Genomic DNA, 24,525 nt, shown 5'->3' with positions numbered 1-24,525 from the left:
TAGTTTAACTCGTAGATTATAGTAGGTCAGAGTTGCAGAAGAATGGATACAGTACAGGTGCTGTTCTGTTCAGGGATTCTCTTCATTTAACCACTAATGGCACAGTATTGAAAATGACTAATGCATTATTTCCACGCCTCAAAGCAGAGTGACACAATAACCAGCTAACTAGTATAGGACTTAGCTGGCCGATAGGGGATGACCAATGTCTGATTAAATGGCACGGGTGTGATCTAAGGCCAGCACTGTGGAATTGATCAATCAAATGATGCAATTTAAAGCATTGTTTTTAACATTCATGACCAATCAACTGGTAGTATTTTACACATTGTGATACATAGTGTCACACTCCTCTACTGCTGCAACTTAATTACAAATGCATAATGTTGGGGATATAATTTAGTTTTGCCAAGAAAAGACAGAAATTGCATTTTACATTTGATCATTAATTTGGGCCACATACCAAAATGAATTAAATAAATGTGCACAAGCAAGTATTGCAGAAAGTAAACCTGAAGTCAAAAGACATAAGGAAGTTTGCATCGATGCTGATGTTGTAATTGCATTTGCAGGATCTTGTATTATTCTGAAATGGTTATGGAGTTGGGAAAATTTCATTGCACTAAAAACTTTGTGGTAATTCACTTACTGCGGCTATCTGAAGGGAGAATGTGTTTTTGAGACGGTGAGATAATACAATTCAGCGTGTGCAACAGTGGACCGCCCTTTCAATTTACTCAGGTGGAAGTCTCAAATGAGAGCGAGTGGGAATCCATGATGTCTCGGTCCCATGTTGAATAATTCACTTAAATATCATTTGGAGTATTCAGCTCAGAATAAGGCCTGCCATAATTTGGTGATTGTCTACTGTGGAGAAAACAAAACTGCAACCATGCAGTGATATCAGGAACAAAATACTGACCAAAAGCCCATGTCTTTGATAACAGACCGGGCTTAGCCACCATCAAGTATACATTGTGAAAGTTGAACTCTTAAAATAAACTATTTCATTGAAACAAAAATATATATGGATCATCAATTTGGAAACCAAATAAATAAATGTCTTAAATCTTTTCATTTGTTGACCCTGGGAAACTTCTGCAGTCTCTGTGGAAGTGTCAGTGTTGAAAAGCACACCTAAGGAAGGGTGAGGACGTGGGTGGGGGACTGTACAGGGGATAGAAGTAAATCAGCAGGGGGAGCTGGCTTAAGCTGAGAGGAAACAGAGAGGGCTCCAGCCCATCCTTCCTCAATTGAGCACTGCAACACTGCACTCAAGGAAATTAGCATAGCGGCACTGTTAGCCCTTGCAATTTAATGCGTGTACAGCGCTCTCAGCAGGCATCACCCGCTGCAATGTTTTAATCTGGGAAAATAATCTAAAACACAAAGACAGACACAGACCCACATGCATGTATGCATGTACACTTACAAACACACGCACACATACGCACGCATGCAAGCACACACACACACACACACACACACCCATACAAGCACACACACACACACGCAAACACACATGCACAAATAGACACGTACACACACACACCAGCATCAAAATGAATTTAGTTTGCTCTTTAGCCTTCTCCTCCCTCTGTCCATTAAACTGAATATTGATATTACCAAAATTTCAAACAAGATTATTAGTTTGTTGATAGTGTATCCCACGTTTATTCACTTTCGTATTCATAGTAACTATGAATATTATACTTAAGACATTCATAAACTGTGCTGAGGTTCATTATTCAAATAAAACAGAAATCAGCCAACCCACCAAATTCACTTCAACAAACGCTGTAGCACTTTAATTTGAGGAATTATTTCAGTCACACTCACACTTATATGAATCATCTTCAATTAAACAGTTGCATAACATTTCCTGAAAAGTTTGTAGTAATGTATTTTCAATCCAATTATGTTCAAAGGAGCTTTCAGCAGTGCGTTTCTGTCACACTGAAAACTTCCTGTTGCACTTCCTTGTGGAAACATGTTTTAAATGGACAGGGTGCCATTTTTAATGTAAGTCAAATAAAATAGTTTACTGTACTTTCAAATTTCCCGTGAATTATTTCAGCTTAAAGCAGTTATATCATAAATGCTACTAAAGTATGGGATTTGAGTTATGCTTTTATGCAATCCATGCCTTTTAGGTGTGATATCATTCAAAGATGCAATTTATGAAATTTTTATAAAAATCAATCAAGTATCAACTTCAAAGTATCTCTGCTGATAATGAATACGCAACATCTTTCCTCGCTTCACATGGTTTTGTATTTAAAAGATAAAAAGCCTTAGAGCTTAGAATCACAATGGTGTACCTCAATTTAAAACATGAAAGAAAAATCAAACTGTCTTTATTATGCGTGAAGAACTTGGGCCATCACACAAACGCGTTCCCTGTAAAGCAGAAGAGTCCTATGCCTGGCCTTGGAATAGTGACTACCTTACGTAATTTGTATGAGTACAAACAAAGGGCTTGTTCTGCCTGGATATAAACATTGTTTCTGGAGGCGACTGACTGGCAGCTGGAGATGGCTAGCATCTGGAAGGCCTCTGTTGGGCTGTAAAACAAAGGCTTGTTCATCACCCATAACAACATCTGGACAGCCGAACGGCACCGGCACCAGTGCTGGTAGGGACCCAGCCTCAGCCAGGCTGCACTGATGCCGGTTGCTGCTGGCAATAATCATAATTAGCCAGGGAGAAGCTTACCCAGTTTATAAGAGCTGCTGATGGAGGCCACTCTGTCACTCACTCTATCAAAGCCCCGCACAAGAGGTTTACTGAAGGAACATATTTACTGTGACGGTCTAGGATGGTCACTTTTAGTGAAAAAGGCCCATGTAACTGATGGATCCTTTCATGGCAGCTCAAAACACTTCTTCCGAGAACTCCTCTTATCTTGATTTACTTCTCTACTAAATACTGCACCACTAGACAAATTGAAATTACTAGCTTCATTTTAAGGGTTGTTTATAAAAGGATCTGCAAATGCCAAAGAAGTTTTTTTTTTTTATGAGAGGGAACAAAAAGTGTGCTTTTTTAAAAAATAATAACAAATATTATTTCAAAAACTGGAAGCTGGTATTCACTTTTAAATAAAAAAGTAAAGTTTTTTTTTCTGTTTTACTGGTTCTGTCTTGGTAACACAGGATGCATTTTATTTGAGGGGAATAAAGAGGCTCCACACTCATTTTGCTGGGAACACACAAGTGCTTCTTCACAGACCCCCAGTTTGGGAACTCCTGGAATAATGTATCAAGGCTGCCAGCTATGCCCCTCCATTTATTGCAGAGCGGTCATTCTACTCAGCCCTTTAAAGGAGATGTACCTGCTGAGAGATGTGGTGGGGGTGGGGGGGCGTGCACAGATTCTTTGGAATGGCCTGTCCCTTCCTGGGCAGAACAGAAGCCTTCCACTGAGACAGCTTTGTCACGCTCCCTCTGATGATTCTCCAGCAGGGTGACATAATGGCACTTGATAAGTGACATCATGATGGCTTAGCGACAGGTAGAACCATCAATGTGACTGGAGGTCATTTCGAGCGCTCATGTGACACGCAACAAAGGCACGAAACTAGGGCAGGCTGACAGGGCTTGAGCCGGCAAAGCCAGCGGCAGAATACAAACCGCAAAAACAACCCCCCCACCCCCACCTCCCCCCCCCCCGCCCGCCCTTCCGCCTCCCTCCTGAGAGGCACGTTCAGTCTAAACACTGCGGCTGCCACTGCCTCCTTTAACTTCAGCCCATGAATTTTAGTCAGTGGCCAATTTTTTTTCTGTCCAGTTTATAGATTTTAGTTCCATTTCCAGCAATCTGAAAACATATTATCCTATGAAAATGAAAGAGAGAAAGAGAGGTTCCCCATCATCTATGACCCAAAGAACTGATTGATTGATTGATGTCTCAATGGATCTGCTAAAGCAAAGAGATGCTGTCTGGCGATCCTGCATTAATGGCAATGAATGATACTCAAATCTGGCCATTGAATCCAAATCCAGGCCTGGTTTTCTTCTCACCCAGGTAATGAACTGAACAATTGGTGCTACTGATTGGCCAGACTGCCTACACACCTGACTCCTAGGTAAAGGGAGAGTGAAAAACCAAGCCGATCTTTGCCCCCATGGTTTAAGAAACGGGGCTGTAAATTATTTAAGGCTATTGTAAATAAGTCTTATGTATTCTCATTCATAGATACCATTCAGTTTCAATTGTCCAATTCTGTTATGAGCTGGAATAAGTAGATTACGATGAGATTATGATTATGACATATGAAAATAAACAATCGTACAGAATGGCACATCTGTGGCAGAGAGCATATACAAGCCAAGGGAAAGATTTTTTTCTTCTTCTTCGTGGAATGTGCTTATTTATTTATTTATTGATTTGACAAGGACAAGTTCTAGCTTTATATAGGTTACCCACTGCTGTAGAAAGCACTTGTTCATGAAGGAATAAATCATTCAGCAGACACAGGTATAAAACCTTTAAATAAATGAATTAAGCTGGTGGCTTTTTTGGTTGTGGCAGGATGAAGATGCTCGTGAATCAGTTCTGCACTTTTTTCATTCCTCCAGTGAATCACACACTAGAGGGCAATAGAGGGTAAAGGGTCAACAAAACAGCACTGGCTGCATTCCTCCATTACAGTTTTCCTTGATTGCTTTTAGACTGGAACCGGAGCTGGAGCTATGAACCCACTGAGCAAAACACAAGTTAATGTGCAAACGGAATGATAATTTATTCAAAACTATGAATACATTTCACTTGCTCTCACGTAAATCTCAGTCTCATTCTACCATTTTCCAAAGCACTTTTCACACAGTTAAACTTATCTTCATAACAGGAAATCTCACATGGAGAAGACAATTTCAGTTATCATTTGAACATACACATCACAGGGCAAACACTGGTTTCTTTAATTAGTCAATCAGCAACCAGATCTTTAGCACAAACAAAAGCTTTGACTGCATCCTAAAAGAAAATGAAATCAGAGGTAGAACAAAGCAAGTGTAGACCATTTCTTTTGAAAGGAACTCGGAAAATGTGAATGTGAAATATCTACTAACACACCGATTGGAGCAATGGACTACTTATTCTTTTTTCTCCTCCTCCTTCTACTTCTCCTCTAACTCTTCAGTTAACTTTTTTCTTCCCTTTTTATTTTTAGAGGGCCTTTGGAAAGGGAATGGTTCAATGTGTTTGAATACTAACAAATCATGAATGAAAACTTTGCGCTTCAAGTCAAGGCTTTACAAAATGGAAATTGCTGGAGCTTCATCTCTGTGTCCACCACCGTAAAATAAATGCACAATCAGTCAAGTAAAACTGTGATTTTTCTTTTCCTTCAATGTGAGAAGACTCACTGTCCACAGCACATCCACTCAACCTCACAGACATTTCACTTTGGCAAGAACTGTCAAGGGCTCAAAAAGCAAATGCAAATAAGCTAAGGTTAAATAAAAAATGTTGGGTGCGTCTATATGTGGTTTCCTCTCTTGTTTGTGTATATATGCATTTTGTACATGTACACCAATGTGATGCAACAAGCTTGTTTGTGTGCATTGCATGTTTACTATATAGAGAGAACACACAAATGAATAGTTATAGTAGCATTATACAGTCAATAAAGAAAATATACAGTAGGAACAAAATCATCCCTCTAATGAAACAATGTACGTATCAATATCTTATTCACCAAACAAAACTGAAATGAAACCAGTGCAGTTGATTCCTTTGCATTATAGTTCTACTTGCATATGGAACAAGGAGACACAAAATGGATAGCTCTGAAAAGTAAGACGCTTCTATTTCCCTAAACAAAAGGAGAGAGAATGATGACTGTCCTGCGATTGTGTCTCCATCAGCCATTGTTTTGGACAGCATGTGACTTGGAGACCTGTCACATAAAGATGAATGGCCTATATTGTACTTCAGTACATAATGGCTATAGTTGTGCTTTAGACATTTCTAATTTGAATAACAATAGCCTTAGTGTTCAAAAAAATGTGGTTTTCAGAGGAGAACTGTATCATTATGACAGGGCTCTTAAATTCAAAAAATGAAATGTGTCCAAATGTGAAATAGGTAACATTTTGTGATATGAAAGGATCATTTTCCAAAAATGAAAAGAAATCTGTTATGGAGATTGAGTTGTTGTTAATTTCCAATGTCAATCTCGCTATAAACCCTTTAACACACTTTTTTGTGTAAAATCATGAATCCCCAGGCTTAGAATTGGAGCCGATGCTTGACGTGGTTTCAGTACTGGAATCGCCAGTCATCCCTCCTAATAATGATGTTACATGATACAGTAGGTCGTGAAGAAAAGAAACCAATATAATCTAGTGGTTTGTTTGCAGTTCCTTAGCAGGCATTTGAGGCTTATTTGTTCTGAAACTGCAGACCTCGTACATGGAATTACATTGGCATACAGCATGATAATGCACTGAGCAGATGACTTCATTAGACTGTAGACGCACACCAAAGAGGTCCTTTCCCGGAAAGAAGCAGCCATGTTGCAATGTCGCCATGGCTGAAAGGAAATGAAATCAAAAAGAACTAATCCTTAGGATTAAAAATATATACGAGTGCGAACGTTAAAAGCGGTCATGCATTTTGCGCAGTTTTGAAATGGTTACTTTGTGTAACCACACAACCATTGCACATGTACACAAACCACACTCTTTTATTTTACCTTTTTTTTTTAAATAAAAAAAAAAAATCACTTGAATAATTTTCTCGGTTTCAGAACCTTATAAAACTGAACGCCTCCTCAGCTATTCCTCCTCTTGGTGGTACTGCCAGCGATGAGTGCCTAGGGAGCTAACAGGCGTGCGGACAAACGTTAGAACATTAGTTCCTTATCAATAAAACAGGAGATGCCGTCTCCTTTCACACTGGAGGCCCACCAACGCCTTGAATTTTCAGCGGGAGCTGATGTATGTAATTGCTTTGTAGCTCATATCTTATTCATTGTTTGCAATCAAGATAGTGCTGACTTCTTTTCAGAGAGTCTATGATAACAACACTGATCGTCTGTGGAAGAAAAAAGCCCGCACACGTGACGCCGAAAAAAATTGACATTGATTCAAAGCGCTCTCTTTTTTTCTGTTTTTTTTTTTTTTTTTTCTCCCCTTCCCTGCTGCAGTTTCATCTGCTGATAGGGGCTGCGAGGGCAGGGATGAAGGCAAAACGATTTCCCTTTAACACTTTGTCAAAGCCGGTTGTCTTCCCTTTCTCTGACTGATATTCTAATAGCACTGTCAAGGTTATGAATCAAAGTGTGTGCATTTATTCGGGTGTTTTCTTTCTTTTTTTTTTGTTGGCCAGTTCATGTGTTTGGAATACCCAAAACAGCTTTCAGCTTTTTTTGAGACTGCCAGCCTTTACTTAGCTTTCAGAAGTTCCTTTTGAAATGTTATTTATTTATACAACATCTATTTTGCTTGGTGACCATGCACTGGAAACAGGACATCTTTAAAATCATCATACGCTAAACTGACTTACACCTTTCTCTATGCTGTTTGGAGTGCTGCATTCCTGTTGGGGTCATTTTTTCCCCCCTTTTTTCCCCATCAGCGTAGCGCTGTCTCTAACTCCTCCCCTACGATCGCTTCCTGTTCCTCCTGGAGCGCACCATGCAACCCCCCCCCCCCCCGGTGCCCGTGCAGCCCATTATCTCCTGTCATTGGGTCGGTCTCCCGTCCTGCAGTTAGCCGGTTAGCGCTATAATCAGCCGATCTGGAGGCCCATTACGCTCATTATGCACAAATGATTTCTGCTCATCTGAGCCTGGCCTACATTCACCTGAGGTCTCCGCAGCGCCAGGCGACGTAGCCTGAATCGGGGACCGAGGATTTGATGTCTTTTTCGTTGCTCGGCGATGTTTAGGGGAATGGAGAAACCGTGTGGGTTTTGTCTGAGTGTGTGTGCGCCCGGGTGCATGCGTGCATGTGTGTGCCTGTCTGAGTGTGTGTGCGCCCGGGTGCATGCGTGCATGTGTGTGCCTGTCTGAGTGTGTGTGCGCCCGGGTGCATGCGTGCATGTGTGTGTCTGTCTGAGTGTGTGTGCGCCCGGGTGCATGTGGAGTGTGTGTGCCTGTCTGAGTGTGTGTGCGCCCGGGTGCATGCGTGCATGTGTGTGTCTGTCTGAGTGTGTGTGCGCCCGGGTGCATGCGGAGTGTGTGTTTTCAGACAGCAGCCGTGATTGTTAGAAATACGGGAGCATTAAGATGTGGAAGGGGAGCAGCGAGGAGGGTCTTTAGGCACACATTGCAGGCCAGATGTCCCCGAACCTCTGAACACCTGCTGATGTTGAAGTGGAGAGTGTCAGAGGACACCAGATGCCTGACGCTCTGAATCAGGAGCTTGGCTGGGAGGGGAAGCCCGTGATAAAGTCATTCACTTACATGAGTTTACACACACACACACAAACAAACACTTTCTTGCACATGTTCACAAACAAACCAGACACATGCTCTTGCATACGGACAAACACGCATATACACACATGCACACACTCTCACAGAAATACAAACACGCCCACATGCATACACACAAACACACGTTCACGTACACGTTCGCAGCTGAAACAAGCTGAATTGCAAGTCCAGTCCTGTCTGTTCTGTTGATGAGATGTCAGGCGCCATTGGCTTACGTGGATGAAACCAAAAGCCCGTGCTATTAAACACATCATCTCTGAGGAGACCCAATCAGGGAGGAGATTATCCACCTGTGTGGAACAATTTAATGTCCGGGGCTATGGGGCGAGGAGAGAGCTGCTAAATTTCTCCCATGGGGCTAGATTACGGCACGGCATGGAGCCGAAATGGCGCAGGGTTGATTAGGGCAGCAGCCACAGTGGACCAGCTGTGCCTGGGAAATAGGAAAGAAAAAGGAAAGTTCCCAAAGTCTGGTTTAAAAGGGCAGGTTGCAGTAGTCCTGCGGGTTATAATAGTTGCTAAGGGTAAGTATATTAAGTATGTATGCAGATAAATGCATGGTGGCTGAAGCTGTGTAGGAACTTCCGTTATGTACTGTAAATGTGTTTAAACACAGGAAATGCAAAGGAAGTAATACCAACTGTAAATGTATACTCAAATGCTTTCACCTATACATATTTAATGAGACGTATCTGTCTGTACTTGTGCTGTTTATGGTAACTGAGCCCACACTGTAGGTAGCACACATGGTCTGAGATTTCGGTTCAGGCCACTGGTGGGCGTGTCACTAAAGACTGGGGTATTTGCGGTAACACGCAGGTCTCTGTAGACCCACAAAGTGAACATATGCCATATATAACCTCTTAGATATGACAGAACTTACGAACTACAGGTGGAATAAAGTGGCTCAAATAAAGTGCATTACGATGCACAGTTTATTATTATTTTAATTATTATTGAGGAAAAGAAGAATACACACAGATGCATATTCTCATGCACAATATGTAACTTCACAAAATGCTATTATTATTATTATTATTATTATTATTATTATTATTATTAATAATAATACTAATCATAATAATCATAATAACAATAATAATAATAATAACAATAATAATTAATGAATAAGCCTGAACATCATAAGAAATGTATCATAAACATGAATTCACACACATTTAAAAACAATTGGCACAAAAAGGAAACATGTCATTGGCATCTGTGTAGACTGTCATTGGCGTCTGTGTCTGAAGTCAATTCAAGAAAATATCTGCACAGCGCACAGGTTACAGTATGGATTCTTCACTGCCCTCTGCTTTGCTCCCGGTGTAATATGCAAGCTGGTCCTGCTTCCAGCCTGGGGCCCAGAAAGCTTGCCTAGCCACTTCCACGAGGACAGCGCTTACAGAATGCAGCCCTGATACAGGAAATATCATTTTTAAAAGTTATAATTCAGCTTTTCACCCCAACCACTACTACTTTCACTTCTACAACCACTAATATGACACAATACTACTGCTTCTCCTCTACAGTACTTATAGTACTCATTATTCCATGTATTAATGCCATTTAAGTTTTTATGAAAATTTCTTCTTTTTATTTTATTAATAAAAATAAAGACCCAATTAGTGCCATCTCCCAGTGCTTTTAATTTTACTTTTAATAGTACTCAATGCGCAAGTAATTAAAACCATCAGTTTAGTAGTACTTACCCTCAATTTAATTGACTCGATTGTATATGTTTACATTTATGTGGAATGCCAAGATGAATTTGCTTAAATTCCGTGATGAATTTCATTTACTTAAAACTCAGACACCTGGCAGATGCATTGTCTGTGGTTCGTAGCTGCGTAATCAGTCAACCAATCCCGGGCTGCCTATTAAATGCAGTTTGTAAACATTCTTTCGTGTTCTTGTGCTGGATAGCTCCTAGCAGAGGGAGTCGGGTCATTGGAGAGATGGATTCGGTGAAGCCCAGGCATGATAAGGTCTCTAATTGCAAGCTGCCCGCTCGCAGGACTGGGCGGGTGGCCGGTCATTACGGCTGACAGGGACTGCGGTCTCTGGGAGAGAAAAGACTGTAGTGGTGGTACATCAGTCAGGTCTTAGAACTGTGGTCCAACTGGCTCTTGAGATTTACCTCGGACATAGAAAAGGCACTTTTGCAGGGAGCAACAGACATATTTCTCTTGGGAAGCCTCTTGGCTGAGTTTTGCAAATGCATGCTGCTCCGATTTTTACTGAAGAGAGCCCCTGAATCCCACGCAATGCCAACCGATATTCCGGGTCCCTCCTGCCTGATGTTACCCTTTTTGCCCTGGAATGGTGCTCTAAGTGTCAGACCTGTTAGGTGTCCTCATATTTTATGGGTGAATACAAAACAACCCAGCTATTTAATAAGCAATGCAGTCAATCTTCTGAAATTAGACTGTGTTTTCTCAGAAAATAATTAACACTTGTTTTCTGGCACTTGTGATGAATTAAACATGAGTTTCACATCTATTGATGAAGTTGTGCAGTCTTACACAGTTGAAAAAAAAAAACATTTTTTTCCATTAACACATTTTTTAATAGTTGGGTTTTTTATTTTATTTTTAGTTAATTGGATAAACTGTTTAACCATGGCTCAGGGCATCAGAAGACAGTCAAATATGAATAACAAAATATATAGTATTACCAGTAATGCAAAATAACGTTGTTAAAATTAGTAAGGTGTTCCCTTTAATGTGTAACTGTATCTAACTACAATGTTTTATTAAATACGTAATGCTATCTGGTTTAAAACTGGTGTTTTCAATCTAGAATGCTTCCCAAGGATATTGGAATGTTTTGTGTCAGTTGGATTAATGCCAGCGTTTCTCCTGTCTCAGAAGAAACCGGAATATATTCTGACATTATCAAAACATTTTATGTCAGCTGACTTTAAACCAATGTTTCTGTTTTTTCTTAAAGATTATAAGGATAATAATCCTAAACATTTTGAAAATGTTCTGTGTTAGCTTAGTTAGCAGCAGTTTTTTCCAAATGTGAATATTACCATATGCTTCCCATCAATAATAAGTATTTTGTGTCAGCTGTATTAATGTGGATGTTTTTCCTGTCTTAGAAGAAAACTGGAGCATTTCCCAGTGTTGTTTAAATATTTGATCTCAGCTCTGTTAACTATGTTTTTCCTTTCTCAAAATAAAGCTGGAACATTTCCTAATATTATTAAAGTGTTTAATGTAACTGGAATATTCCATTTTTTTTTATGTTCCATGTCAACTAGATTACTGGCAAGGTTTAACAAATGTGAATTGAACTAGAATGTTTTCCAGCATTATTGAAACATTCAGCTGCATTAGTGCCAATGTTTCTCCTATCTACGTTTAAGACCGTAACATTTCCTGTTATAATAATAGAGGGTCAGCTGGGCTAACTTTGTTTCTCCGCTCCTCAGATGGGCCCCTGGGCCCGCGGGGGCTGGTGGAGGCCTCCGAGATGTGCACCCAGGAGTGCTTGGTCCTGGGCCATTCCGACAACTGCTGGATGCCGCCCAGCCTGGGGAACTACCAGCAGCCCAAGTCCCCCGTCTCCAGCTTCGGCGGTCAGAAGGAGTGGGCCAAAGACAAACTGCTGAACGGACACACGCTGGGGAGGACCTGGAAAAGCGACGGCAGCCGGGACAAGTGTGCCGACAGGAAGCAGTTTGGGAACGCCGAAGGACAGTTCAGCAGCACCGGCCACATGGCGGACATTCCACTGGCCAGCTTGAAATCCTACAAAGAGGCCACTGGGATGGATAGCCCAAAGGAACAGCAGTTATAAGGATATGAGGAAAGATTTGTTTGTTTTTTGTTTCGTTTTGTTTTGTTTTATTTTTTTCTGAAGTTGTCTGTCAGGCAACAGCAGACTTTACAGCTTTTTATTTAGACTGATGCTATTGCTATGTGAAAGTTAACGTACCAAGTAGGTCTCTAGATGTGTGCTTTTTGCAGGAAGTATACTATACCGATTCTACTTTGCGTTGCCACCTCCGATGGTATTTTGCTAAACTTGACACTGTTTTTTGATTATTCATTCATGTTAATAGCCAGAGACTTACAGAAAGCTCAGACTTATCAGTACGTTGTGCGTACTTCACCTACAGTGAAATTAAGGCTTTTTCAGGACAAAAATATAATACAGAAAAAATGGAAGTCATAGATTAAAATAGTTTAAAAAATAATGAAAAAACTAAGATATTATGGCTGACCAATATATACAAATACTGTGACGTGGTTGTTATTGAGCTGTTTTGGGACTATATTAATCAACACCATCAAAGAAAATGGAATTACAATTAAGAAAGCATTGTGCTATCAAAGCTGTTAGTGGACACTTGTTTAGTCTGTCATCGTTAAAGTGTTTGTAAATAGGAAAAAAAAAATACTAACCAATTTTGTGTAGTTGTAATAATCACATGGAATAGGACAGTGTTTCATGGTTGCTGTTAATTTTGGTTCATCATTATATATATACTGCATTTTTTTTTCTTACAGTTTACATCCTGTTGGAATTTTCCACACAGGATAGGTGGTATATTTAGATATAAAATCATGTTTTACACTCAAATATTGCTTGTGGAAAATGTGAACACATTTCATTTTAAATCGCACAATATTGCCCAAAATCTCTGCAACAAATCTGCCAGATTTATTTTTTCAAAATATTTTATACTATTGACAAATGCAAAGAAAAAAAAAGAAGATGAAATAAATAATAATCCATTTCTATATGCTAAAATTTAAACACTATGAGCCTTTTATTTCCTCAAGAAGAAAAGGTGATCAATTTAACAGCAATATATTTGTAAAAGATTCAGTGTTTTACTCAACTTTTTCTCATTCTGGTAAGACGTTTTAATTGAGGTTATCGTTCTTTAGTTTCTTTCAACCTCTTCACTGATTTCATACATTATGCCTTTGTGACTTGCATTGTGCTGATGTAGGCGACTTGAACATAAAAGAAAAGATAAAAAAAGAAAATAATACTTTGTTTAATGCCTTAGTCAGTGCGAGTCGGGCAGGTACCAGGATAACATTTCACGGAAATAAAGAAATAAAAAACAAAAACAAAAGTCTTATATGAAAAATTTCATGATCTCAGAAGCATGGACAGAAAAATAAGAAAAAACAGGTTTTAAAAAATAATTATATATAAATATATATTTAATTTTATTTACATTTTTTTTTTTTAAGGCATGACCGCCAGTTCAAAGAATGGAATAGCATGCTAATAAAGAAATAGCTTTAAATTAATTCAGTTACGTTGTCATACTTACATTTCTTAATTTGTACATTAATGAGAAGATTCATTTTGTATAGCACACACACCATGTTTATGTCACCATTCAGAAGCCCGGACGAAGGGAAATAATTGCTTAACGCAGTATGTTTGTCAGTTGTGGGGGTGTTTGACATCATAAATATTTAAACAGTTAATCCTTGTTACTGTTATACAGGTATCCAGCTATTGCAATAAATGTTTTGAATATGTGCGTGCTCGTTTCTCCTCATTCATTGGGTTTATTACATATACGCTCAACTGTACAGTCAATGCACTGAGCCATGGTTTGTCTATTTGGTGGTCCATTTGTGAGCCAACAAAGTAAATGTGTTCAATAAGTCTTGACTAAAAGAATCTTCTTTTATATGCAATGATAGTGTTACCTTTTGTTGTTCCCCCCCCCCCCCCAATTTTCTTCCCATTTTGGGATCACCAATCATGTGTACATAAGCATTTATTACTGAATCTTCTACTATCAATTCAGGAGAGCACTGACAAGCACGTGATGGCAAGCATCACCTCCTATCACGACACAGCCCGTAAATGGGGCTTGTACTGAAATGAGTCACGTGCAGGTTAATGGCTGGACTTGCAGCCGCCCATTCGAGCAGCAGGGGTCGATAAAGGAGGATGAGACTCTGGATCCCTGCCGACTCAACCCTCCTTAACCCTGGGTGAGGCACCCTGTGGGGCTACTGGCTGTAATCGGCACTGGCACGGTTGATTTTCAATTCCAGGTCATGTGGCCCATCCATACACTGTATATGATTTGATTATAAAGCAAGAATAAAGCTCTAAGGGAACACACATGCAGGCATGCACATGTGCACGCACGCATATATATATACTTCTGAAGAATACATTTCTTCATTTCCCTCTGTTGAGCTCCATCAGTGCATTTTCCACATAGTTCTCTAATCCATCAGAGATGAATCTTTTTGTGCTTCATGGTCTTTGCTCAGCTGTTTAAAGGCCCATTTTTCTGAGGAAGGAATTGGCCTAGCTCTGATGCCCAGTAATGGTATGGCACGCATGCAGCATAATTATGTTTGTGTCTGCTTTTTTTCTCTCTTCTGCCTCTTTACTTTGTCCTCCTTAGTAAAGTAATGTTTATCAGTCATTCTCCATTGGTCCTGCTCTAATTCTTATTTTCCATGCTAGCTATCAACTTGGGCAAAAATAGCTTCTCAAAAGCTTCAAAGTCATTTGCCTTGAAAATGTGAGGGGAAGCAAATTAGTGTCGCACCACGCCAACAGTTCCCAATCACTTTTTCTCATATGGCTCTGAGAACATATTTCCAAAGTCATCTTCCACATGGATAATTGAGAATAAAAATTCAGCATGGCATCACAGAGTAGGCAGACAATGTGGCAAGGGAAAAATAAAATAATTCACAAACCTTTCTGCATGCGCACACACACACACACACACACACACACACATACGCACACACGCATACATACACACACGCGCACACACACTTTAATTGTAACTGGCCTCATGATATAATATTGTTGCTGCTCTGTTTCACTAAATCAACATTAATCTGTTTCTCTCCCACCCCCCTCACAAGACATCCAATTTCTTTGGAAATTAAGACACACTTCATCTATGAAAAGACAGGGCCCTATCTATGCAAAAGTATAGATGTTCTGGTGTCTTCTCTCTTGGAATGTTTTATTACATCTCTGAAGAAACAGAACACAAAGCTTTTCAGAGTGTCAGGGCCAACATTCATAAATGAGTGTATGACTTCTGTTTTATTTGAATTGCCAAATCTTATTCCATGGACAAATGTAATCCAAATTTAGAATCAGTTTTGATTTGTTGGTTGGTTGCACCAGTTTACTATTTGAATAAACAATCAACAAATTGTTTTAAAGTATTTTCTGTAATTTCAGCAATTTAATATTTTAGTGCATGTATGGTATTAAAGGGTCATCTGTCACTTGTTTCCTTGGGCTTTCTTTCAGAGGGGCAATCTGTAATAAGGGGATAATTAATGGTAGACTGAGCTGGATTCAGAGCTGCCACAACATACATTGTGACAAGATTCTATTTGCTGGACAACACACACACACACACACACACACACAATAGTTTATTGCTATACTTGTGGGGCCTTCCCATTGACTACATTTATTCCGTAACCTCTAACCCTAATCCCAACCACTACATGCCTAACCTTAACCCTAACCGTAACCTAATTGTAACCCTAACCCTAAGTCCTAACCCTAAAACAGCCTCTTGAACTTGTGGGGACCAGCAAAAGGTCCCCACCTTGCGTAATTTTCCTCATTTTTCTATCCTTGTGGGGACATTTGGTTCTCACAAAGATAGTAATACATGTCCACACACATACACACACACACTGTACCTAAGGTACAAGGTTCCAGGTGGATAAGGGTGGCTTTCTGAAAGCCATTCTCCAAAATCTCAAAGGAAACCTCCAGTGCATTCATGGCATGTTAGTACAGCATTTGACATCTCAAGGAGCTGCTGCGAGCTGCCTTCACGTGAAAACCCCTGGGGTGGCAAGCACTGAGCGCCATACGCTAGTCACTGGAAGCCTGGATAACATCTGTGGCATGCTATCCACAGATGTTGGAAAAACTGCATTCTTAAATCCAACCGGCTGCAGGTGGCAAGTCGAAGAACAGTGGCCCTCTGGGCCAGCGTGCACGGCACAACTTGAGATAGAGATCATTTCAGGGACACAGCTAGGTGGAGTGGATCTGGCGCTAAGGATGTCCTTCAGATAATTACCGCCACACTATTCCCCCTTCTCATTCTTTAGCCAAGAGGGAGAGAGGGATCAAATCACCCCAGCCTCATCCTCAGAGTCATGACCTTCCTGGCACGCCACGCAAAAAAGTCTGGCAAAAACAACAAAAAAATGATGTGGTCAGCTGGGAGGGAGATGAAATTGAAGGCCCAGGAACCTTTGCCCCTGTCTTTCTCTCAACCCAGAGGGAGAGAGTCCAAGGACGTCCGGTGGGGAAGTTTGCGCGAGTATCTGGACATATCCTTCAACCTAGTGCGGCTAGGACCCAATAATATCAGACCCTGAGCGGAGCCTGAGGCCGTGTAATTCTGTGATGAAATGTGAGCACCTTAGAGCAGGGAAATTCAGCTGCTGGCCTGGAGGCCAAGTGTGGTCCACCATAGATGTACTCTTAGCCTTTTGATATTTGAGAAGAAAGAAAAAGATTAATTAATATGCATCAAAAAAGTCTGCACCTGCAAAATGTTAATATACTGGATCTCCTACTTGTAACATAATAAATAATACAAATTTGTAGAGATATTTTAAGATGCAATCCACTTTGTTTACCCTGGTGTCAAATTCATATTACTCCTACATTGATTTATAAATTGTACTTGGAAAAAAATTTGCGCATAGATGCAATTTTTAGAAAAAAATCAGGCCACAGAGAATAAATAGTTGAAGGACTCTGCCATGATGATTATTCAAATACATTTAGCCCTTGTGTATAATTGTATGGAACTATGATTATTGCAGCAGAAAATGACTGTAAGTATTTATAACTGACCAAGTGTATTGAATGTTTATGTTCTTCCAAAGAATAATTCTTTAGCAGGATGCAAATGGTATGTTACATAAATGACAGATGTAAGATTATACTTATGCAGATTTTTTTACTTCAGGACAAAAATTAATTTTAGTGTTTCACTAACTTTGCTGCATGAGTTCTGTACCTACCATAGTAATGGGAAAGATGTAATGTCATAATGGGTGCAGAATTCATCCCTGACTCCTGCGAACTGAACCACAGCAAAATGCTACAATTTGTTGAAGGCAGTGAGTCATTCATTGCACATGATAGCTTCACCCAATGCCGGGTTCATGAAAACTCACTTTCTTATCGCTATCTTCAGTGTGAGTTTTTTTCAGCATTCCTGTATGTATACATGCAATGCATTTGCTTAACTCTGGTTAAGAACATCAGCTAAATAAATACACTAAGGAGCCTACTGGAGTTTGTAGACGTGAGCTGGCATTTGAAAATCCACTACAGAATGCAACGTCACCCCTTGGGAAACAATGAGCGTATGATTACTTCCCTCAGATGTTGACCTTGGCCATTAGCTGAGTAATCATATCTCTTGTTATGCAGAGCCTTGGTCTAAAACCCACAGCAGCCCTGCACCCACTGCAAGAGAAAAAAATAGAAGTAAATAAAAGGAATGTATTGATGAATGCATTAAATACATGAATGCAATAATAGCAAGAAAATCTATACAAGTGCCTTCTACTGTGATAGACGCCCATTGTGGCTTCTTAAATTGCCATTTAACAAATCACACAGGCATTCCCCTGCCCCGACTGAATCCACCCCTCCCCCAAAATCCAGATGTTTAATCAGATACTTAATGGGTAGGGGAATGTCTCTCTTTGGGAAGGTTCGAACATGTCATTATTTATTATGCATTTATTTTCTAGGCAGACACTCTTGCCCAGACAGAGTCACACAAAGGTGATTTGGTAAACACAGGAGCAAACCAGTAAAGTAAGGCATGAATGGGGGGTGGGGGATGGGAGGGGGGTGTGTATATGTACACCGAGACATTTCCAGCCCAGATCACACCAGCTCAACTATCTCAACCTGCCAAAAAAAATGGCTTCTAGAACTCCCATCAATGGCACCACTTCACTAAAAGAGAGAGAGAGAAAACTTCAGGCAGAGCAGAAACAGGCCTCTGCCGAGCTGGATTCTTGGTGGGCTTAATTTCTGCGTGAGGGAATCAGAGGACAGAGCGATGTTCGCTCTCGCTGCGCCATGGAGGAGCAGCTGGGACCGTTGGGGATACAGGCAGCAGCTGCTTCCCTCACAAATTCTACTGCTCACAACAGGCCATACTGTCAGGGGCCTGCTGTCAGCCATCCGGAAGCTTCTCTTTATCCCCCTGAGCGTTATGTATGTCTGTTTTTGACTGGCAGAGTATACTTTATGACACGCTTTATATGGCATTGTGTCAGACTTCATATAGCCAAGCCACATAGTTACTCCCATAAGATTCTCTAAACAAAAATCAGATAATTTAATAAATATGAAGAAAGAAAAAAAAACTAGAAAGGTTAAGTTTGAGAACAAGCCTAATTTGGCTTTAAATAGGTAGCTAAACTTAAATTTGTATAAGTACAGCTAGCTCTTTTACAAATATGAACAGAAATAAATTTATCAAGAATTAGCTTTATGTCAAATGTTGAAATATGGGAATGGGAAATGTTTTCATATAACATCAGAAATATCTCAAAAAACATTTGAGTGACTAAGATTAGAGGACAATCTCATACTAGCTGAAACTGCTGGCCCAGTTTGGTGGTTCTGGCTGAAAAGCTTTCGGAGGGGGAAATATTAACGGGAACAGTATGTTGGCCTTCCCCCCAGTCCTCTGATCACTCAGCTTGGCTGGATTTCTCTTACTACTTGCTGGTGTCATTTTCTAGTAGGTTTTGAATGCATTAATAATAGTCAGACAATTAGAAATCAAAAACTAAACCGCATGTTCTCTTGGCTGATGGCTGAAGATAAATACTGAACCTAAAGGTTTGCCCAACATATTGATAAAGCCATTAAACACGTTTATACTGGTAGTGGCTTTATATGGCCTATAGGGGACAGTCTTCTCTCTGAGCTTACAAGGCAACCACTGCATCAGTGCAGCAATGGGGACACTGCTGTAAAAGATACTGCCTTTCTGATGAGATTTTAAACTGGGCCCCTGATTGACTGTGGTCATTAAAAAGCATGTGGCATTTATCAGGAAAAAGTGGGGGGTTCACCTGGCGTACTGGCAATTTTCCTAATCTGGCTGTCTTCACTTCTGCCATTTATTCATTCTCCACTTTAATTGGTGCAATAAATCCCTCCCTTTACACCCCGGCTTATGTGCAGTGAGTGTTCTCACTCAGGATGCCTGTAATGCATGACTCTCCAAGCTGTTGGTGCTACTTGTACACCTTGTTAGCGGTTGACGTGATGTGAGTTTCTGCCCTTCTTTCAGTAAATCAAAGCAGTGAAGATCCACATAAGAATTTAAATGAATTTTTTATTAGATTACATTTAAAATGTATTTATTTAAATGTATAATTAAAAATGCATGTATACAATTATCATTGATGTTAATTTTACAATTATTACTACAAATATAATAATAATAATAATAATAATATAACTTTATTTTATTATTTCTCCTTATTGATAATATCCTCAATTCTCCATAGTCTTCATCACCATGGACCCAAGACAAAATATCTTGCTTTGTGTGATTCGGGTTTGAAATACCATCAGGCCGTATTTGCATTGGGAGCCATTGTGACCATCCTCTGTAATCTGAGTGAACACCATCTAAATGTCTGCAGGTTGTGAAGGCAAGCCATCCAGGTCCAAAGAAGAATGCTGCAGGTGCTCCTGCCTGAGTATTCAACGTGAGTCAGAATCTGAGCCACATTCGTCCAAGAAGGGCGACATGGTAGTCTGCCAAGCACAATCCCAAACAGATTCACTGTGCTGGAGCCAACTCTGGGGGTAATGCACTCTTACTACCTGCCAGCTGAGAGATTTCTCTACCAAACCTGACACTCAGAGGGCTGTTCACAGCCCAGTCAGAAATCAGTGATGTCTGCATGGAAGACACCCAGCCTCAAAGTGTAACAATTTCCATACAGAAATACAAATCCTGGAACAGATCCTCAAACAGGAGGAAGAACAGCACCTCAAACAGGAAGTAGAACAGCAATTCAACCAGGAAATGTGTGTCTTACACAGGAAGTAGAAGAACAACAACCAGAAAGTGGAAAACAACCTCAACCAGAATGTAGTGCAACATCGCAAAGATGTGCTAACAATCAGAATAAGGGCTTGATTTACTCAGTATTTATCCTTTACACTTCAATTTACAATTGACTCTATATGCCAGTAAGGTCAGTGGTTTTGAATTCATGTTTTCTTTGGAGCATGCCACTCCCCAGGCCTACTACATATCAGTATATCATTATCCTCCTGAGACCTGGAAATTCATGTTTGTCCCCTGTAGGGGGCATGAGACTGGTCTCAAGAACCATATATTCCACTATGCTGAAATTTGCGCTACAAGGGACAATTTAATAAAATCCAATAAAATACTTTTGAAAATATTTTCACCGCAATTTTTTTTTGTCATCCAAGACTAAAATTTCAGTATTTAATCTACATACTTAATCATCTAAAATTATTAAACTGGTCTCAGGAATATAGATATTGAGACATAGTTAGTTATTTATCAACAAAACATTTGCTGTTTCTATATTTCATGGAGTAGGCTATACTTTATACTATTGGAGATGTTGATATAAGGCAAGCTTTTACAATCAATAAAAAAGAACCAAGCCACAACTGCCTTTATTAATTGTAGGTCTACAGAAATTGTATAAGCCCTTGAATCTAAAGATGGAACTACAATCTTGTGCTTGAACAGGCAAACAGATAGCATTCACACAATGACCCTTCAGCAGTAGAGGGCTGAATATGACCCTCACTCTCCCCTTTACACTTCACAAGGCAATCAGTAAACAAGGCTTGTGCCACTATTGCAATCTGAAAAATTCAATCCTTCTGTGTTCCATTTCACACAGGCTACTGTTCTCAGATAAAACCAGTTATGGCAGTCAGTTTTCTGCAACATCTGACAATGTATCATTTTGGTAGGAAAAGGGGATGAAAAAAAACATCAAGACGTCTCTCCTGAATGCAGATGTTCACTCCGAGACACACCTCAATTTTTCAGTTTCAGCTTTCCTATCAGTGCAGAAAGTCATTAGCTTTATAATACCTAGACCACTACAGTTAATCATACATTTTCTTAATGAAGGAATACTACTTGAATTGATTGAAATGATATGACCTTGTTTTACCTTTAGCTGTGAATTGCTTTTGAGCTTAAAACTGTAGAATGTTGAGCTTTACCATCACCAAATTTCAAACAGGTGATTTCCTATAAGCCTGACCTTCGGGTATTTAGGTGATTTCAAACATGACATTTCCTCTAAGCCTGGCCACTGGGGGTGTTTTGGCGATTGTATTAAACAGTAAATGTGTGTACCTAAAGGTTTCTGCAGCCCCAGAATGACTTCAAGGCGAATGTCTTTTGTCCTGTCTGTTCCTACAGTAGAGTTCATCAGGATCACAGATGCACTTGTATGGATTGCTTTCTCAGCAGGCAAACAGTTTGCCAATATCTCCACTGAGGTAGATCTGTAACAGTTTGGGAGATGAGAAGGGAGCAGATTAACTCCACAACTGCAGCAAATTTGAACACAGAATGTTTTATTACCACAGCGAAGCAGTGACATGGGAAATTCCCTCTGAGGAACTCCCATGAGATCGATCTCACTCTAGTGGGGGAAAGCTCTTCCGGCTTCATACGGATGCCTGGAATGGAGGACTTTGGTTTTTATGAGGACTGAAATGAATAGAGCCCTGATTTTATTTGTGGTCCGCTGGAGGGGTGGGTCCAAATCTTATGCCATGGTCATTTTGCATTGGAGGAACCATAAATTCAAGATTCCATGTCTGAAAAACCACTAACGCCAACTTCCAACTTGTAATTGCAGAAACTTGGTAATCTATCGACCTCAACTTCCACCACTTGATTGCTTTTGACATCACCACCACAGAAACAAGCTTCCCATCATTTATTATTATTATTATTATTATTATTATCTGGAGCCCAACCCTGGGCTGTGTATAACCCATTCCCATTTGGATGTGGAATGTTCACAGCCATGTTCCTGTGTCAAATGCACTGTGAATTGGAATGTAGACAACCGTGGTTCTCTGAGAAAACACACGGTCTCACCAGCTGCTTATCTTCACACCACAGTTTACAGCTAAGCTTGCATAGTAATGTAGTCAGAGGAAGGCCTTCCACATGCAGCTTTGACATGTAGCCCTACGAATGAACCATCCAGAAGCCCTATGTCTTCAATTTTTACCATCAGAACTAATAACAAACCAGTATTTTAACAATACCAATACACAATATATATATATATTTTTTGCAAACATTATCTTTTCCTGCTACTGTTTGATATTGCTAACCAGAAACAAAAATAAATCACCTAGCAAAATAAATAAAATAAATAAATAGCAGGAAGGTGCAATTACTGTTCTATTTACCTCATATTTCATTTCAGAATATGCAGAATGATGCTGTCTTGGGATGAAAAAAGACTGCCCCATTCACTGCTATTCTATTTTAGTCATTGAGGATCCCAGGGACTGTCTGGATGAGGTAATGAAGAAGATAATACTTAATAACTGTGATGCATTTCCAGATAATTATCATGAGCATCAACAATAGTTTTTTGGTGTCCTCCATTTTGGCCTTGTGGGTGTTCCTTTGCAATGCAATTACACGAAAACTTCCCAGTTGTACCTCTGAGCTGTAGACTAGTTTCTCTTCTAGCTTTTGATAGGGCATTAATATGGCATTACGGACCAGGGTTTGAAATATGCATTGTAAAAAATATGTTGGCTCATTAGATGCTGGTAAAACTAAAAAAAAAAAATAAAAAAAATAAAAAAAACCTTTGCGGGCCCCTGAGAAACAAAACATGTCAGTAACCAAAATAATATTGTTTCAAATCAAAACTGTCATATGTAATATGTTGGATTTTGCAAGTATGTAAAGGCATTGCAAATACATTTTTTTTTCCTTTTTTCACAGTCCTGGTATCATAGATGGTTTAAATACTTGCTCACCCCTGCCCTGCATTTACTAAGGTTGTGGGTGAAGTTCCTGAATTTGACACGTTTGCTAGTGTGTTCTCTCATCATGGTGTTATGTGCCACAGAACACTGACTTCTTTGTGATATTAAAAACTACCTGTAAGTCAGCATCACGGAATGTCAGATACTAATGAAATTAAAGCATTGATCTGGTGTGCTTTTTCAGAAAGAAAGAAAAAGCTCTTTCTTTGCAGCTTTGGTGGTAAAATGTAAAAGCGTAATTTGATGTCGGATAATTTAAATTGGCTTAGTGACTTCAGAGGTCATTACTGCAAACTGGCTGTGGTATTAAATGAAAATCTTTGCTGAACTGATAGCAAGTGCCTAAAATGGTGGAAATGTGTTTGACAATGTCAGTAATGAAAATCCTAAGACATGAAAATACATGAGAAGAAATTATTGTTATTATTATTATTAGTAGTAGTAGTAGTAGTAGCAGTAGAATCATTCAAGTATTTTTACATTCAAATCTTTTTTTTCATGACAAGTCAAACAAATTTACAAGAATCACATAGCACTTCACAATGTGCATCAACAAACTGCGAAAACTACTTCTACATTAGACCAAGGTTCTGTGAAGCGTATTGTGACAATTGTTTGTGAATTGCACTGTATACATAACTTTTTATTTTATTTGATACTACTGCTACTACTACTATTACTACTACATATTGTACTACTGTGACTAAAGTTGCTATTATTACTGCCACTACTACAATTTGGATGTTGTTAAAATCATGTATAGGTACAGGGTATGCCCAGCCAATATTTAACAAGACAGATGGTATACCTGACATAACACCCACACATTACCAGGCTTAATTGCACAGCTGTCATGTAAAGAAAAGTTTAATTTAACATGTACATATTTTTAGATGAGCTGTTGAAAAACGTAATCACTTAAACACTTAACATTTAAGTAAGTAAAAAAAAAAAAACCTTATTGAAGTATTCAAGATACATTGTTATTATTTTTC

At 39.5% G+C, this 24,525-nt stretch overlaps 1 protein-coding gene across 2 annotated transcripts in view; it reads left to right on the top strand.

Moving 5' to 3' along the window:
- Positions 1-13,962, top strand: part of LOC135240395 (protocadherin-9) — a 222,943-nt gene extending 208,981 nt beyond the window's left edge. For both annotated transcript variants that reach the window (XM_064309810.1, XM_064309809.1), the window contains exon 5: positions 11,886-13,962. In XM_064309810.1, coding sequence (XP_064165880.1) covers positions 11,886-12,253 — 368 coding nt within the window. In that variant the 3' untranslated portion in view covers positions 12,254-13,962. The remainder of the gene's footprint in view (positions 1-11,885) is intronic.
- Positions 13,963-24,525: the final 10,563 nt, after the last annotated feature.

Source organism: Anguilla rostrata, chromosome 15, assembly GCF_018555375.3.
Source record: "Anguilla rostrata isolate EN2019 chromosome 15, ASM1855537v3, whole genome shotgun sequence".
Lineage (NCBI taxonomy): Eukaryota > Metazoa > Chordata > Actinopteri > Anguilliformes > Anguillidae > Anguilla > Anguilla rostrata.
The sequence above is the reverse complement of the archived record's forward strand: the minus strand, read 5'-3'. Positions and strand labels throughout refer to the sequence as shown.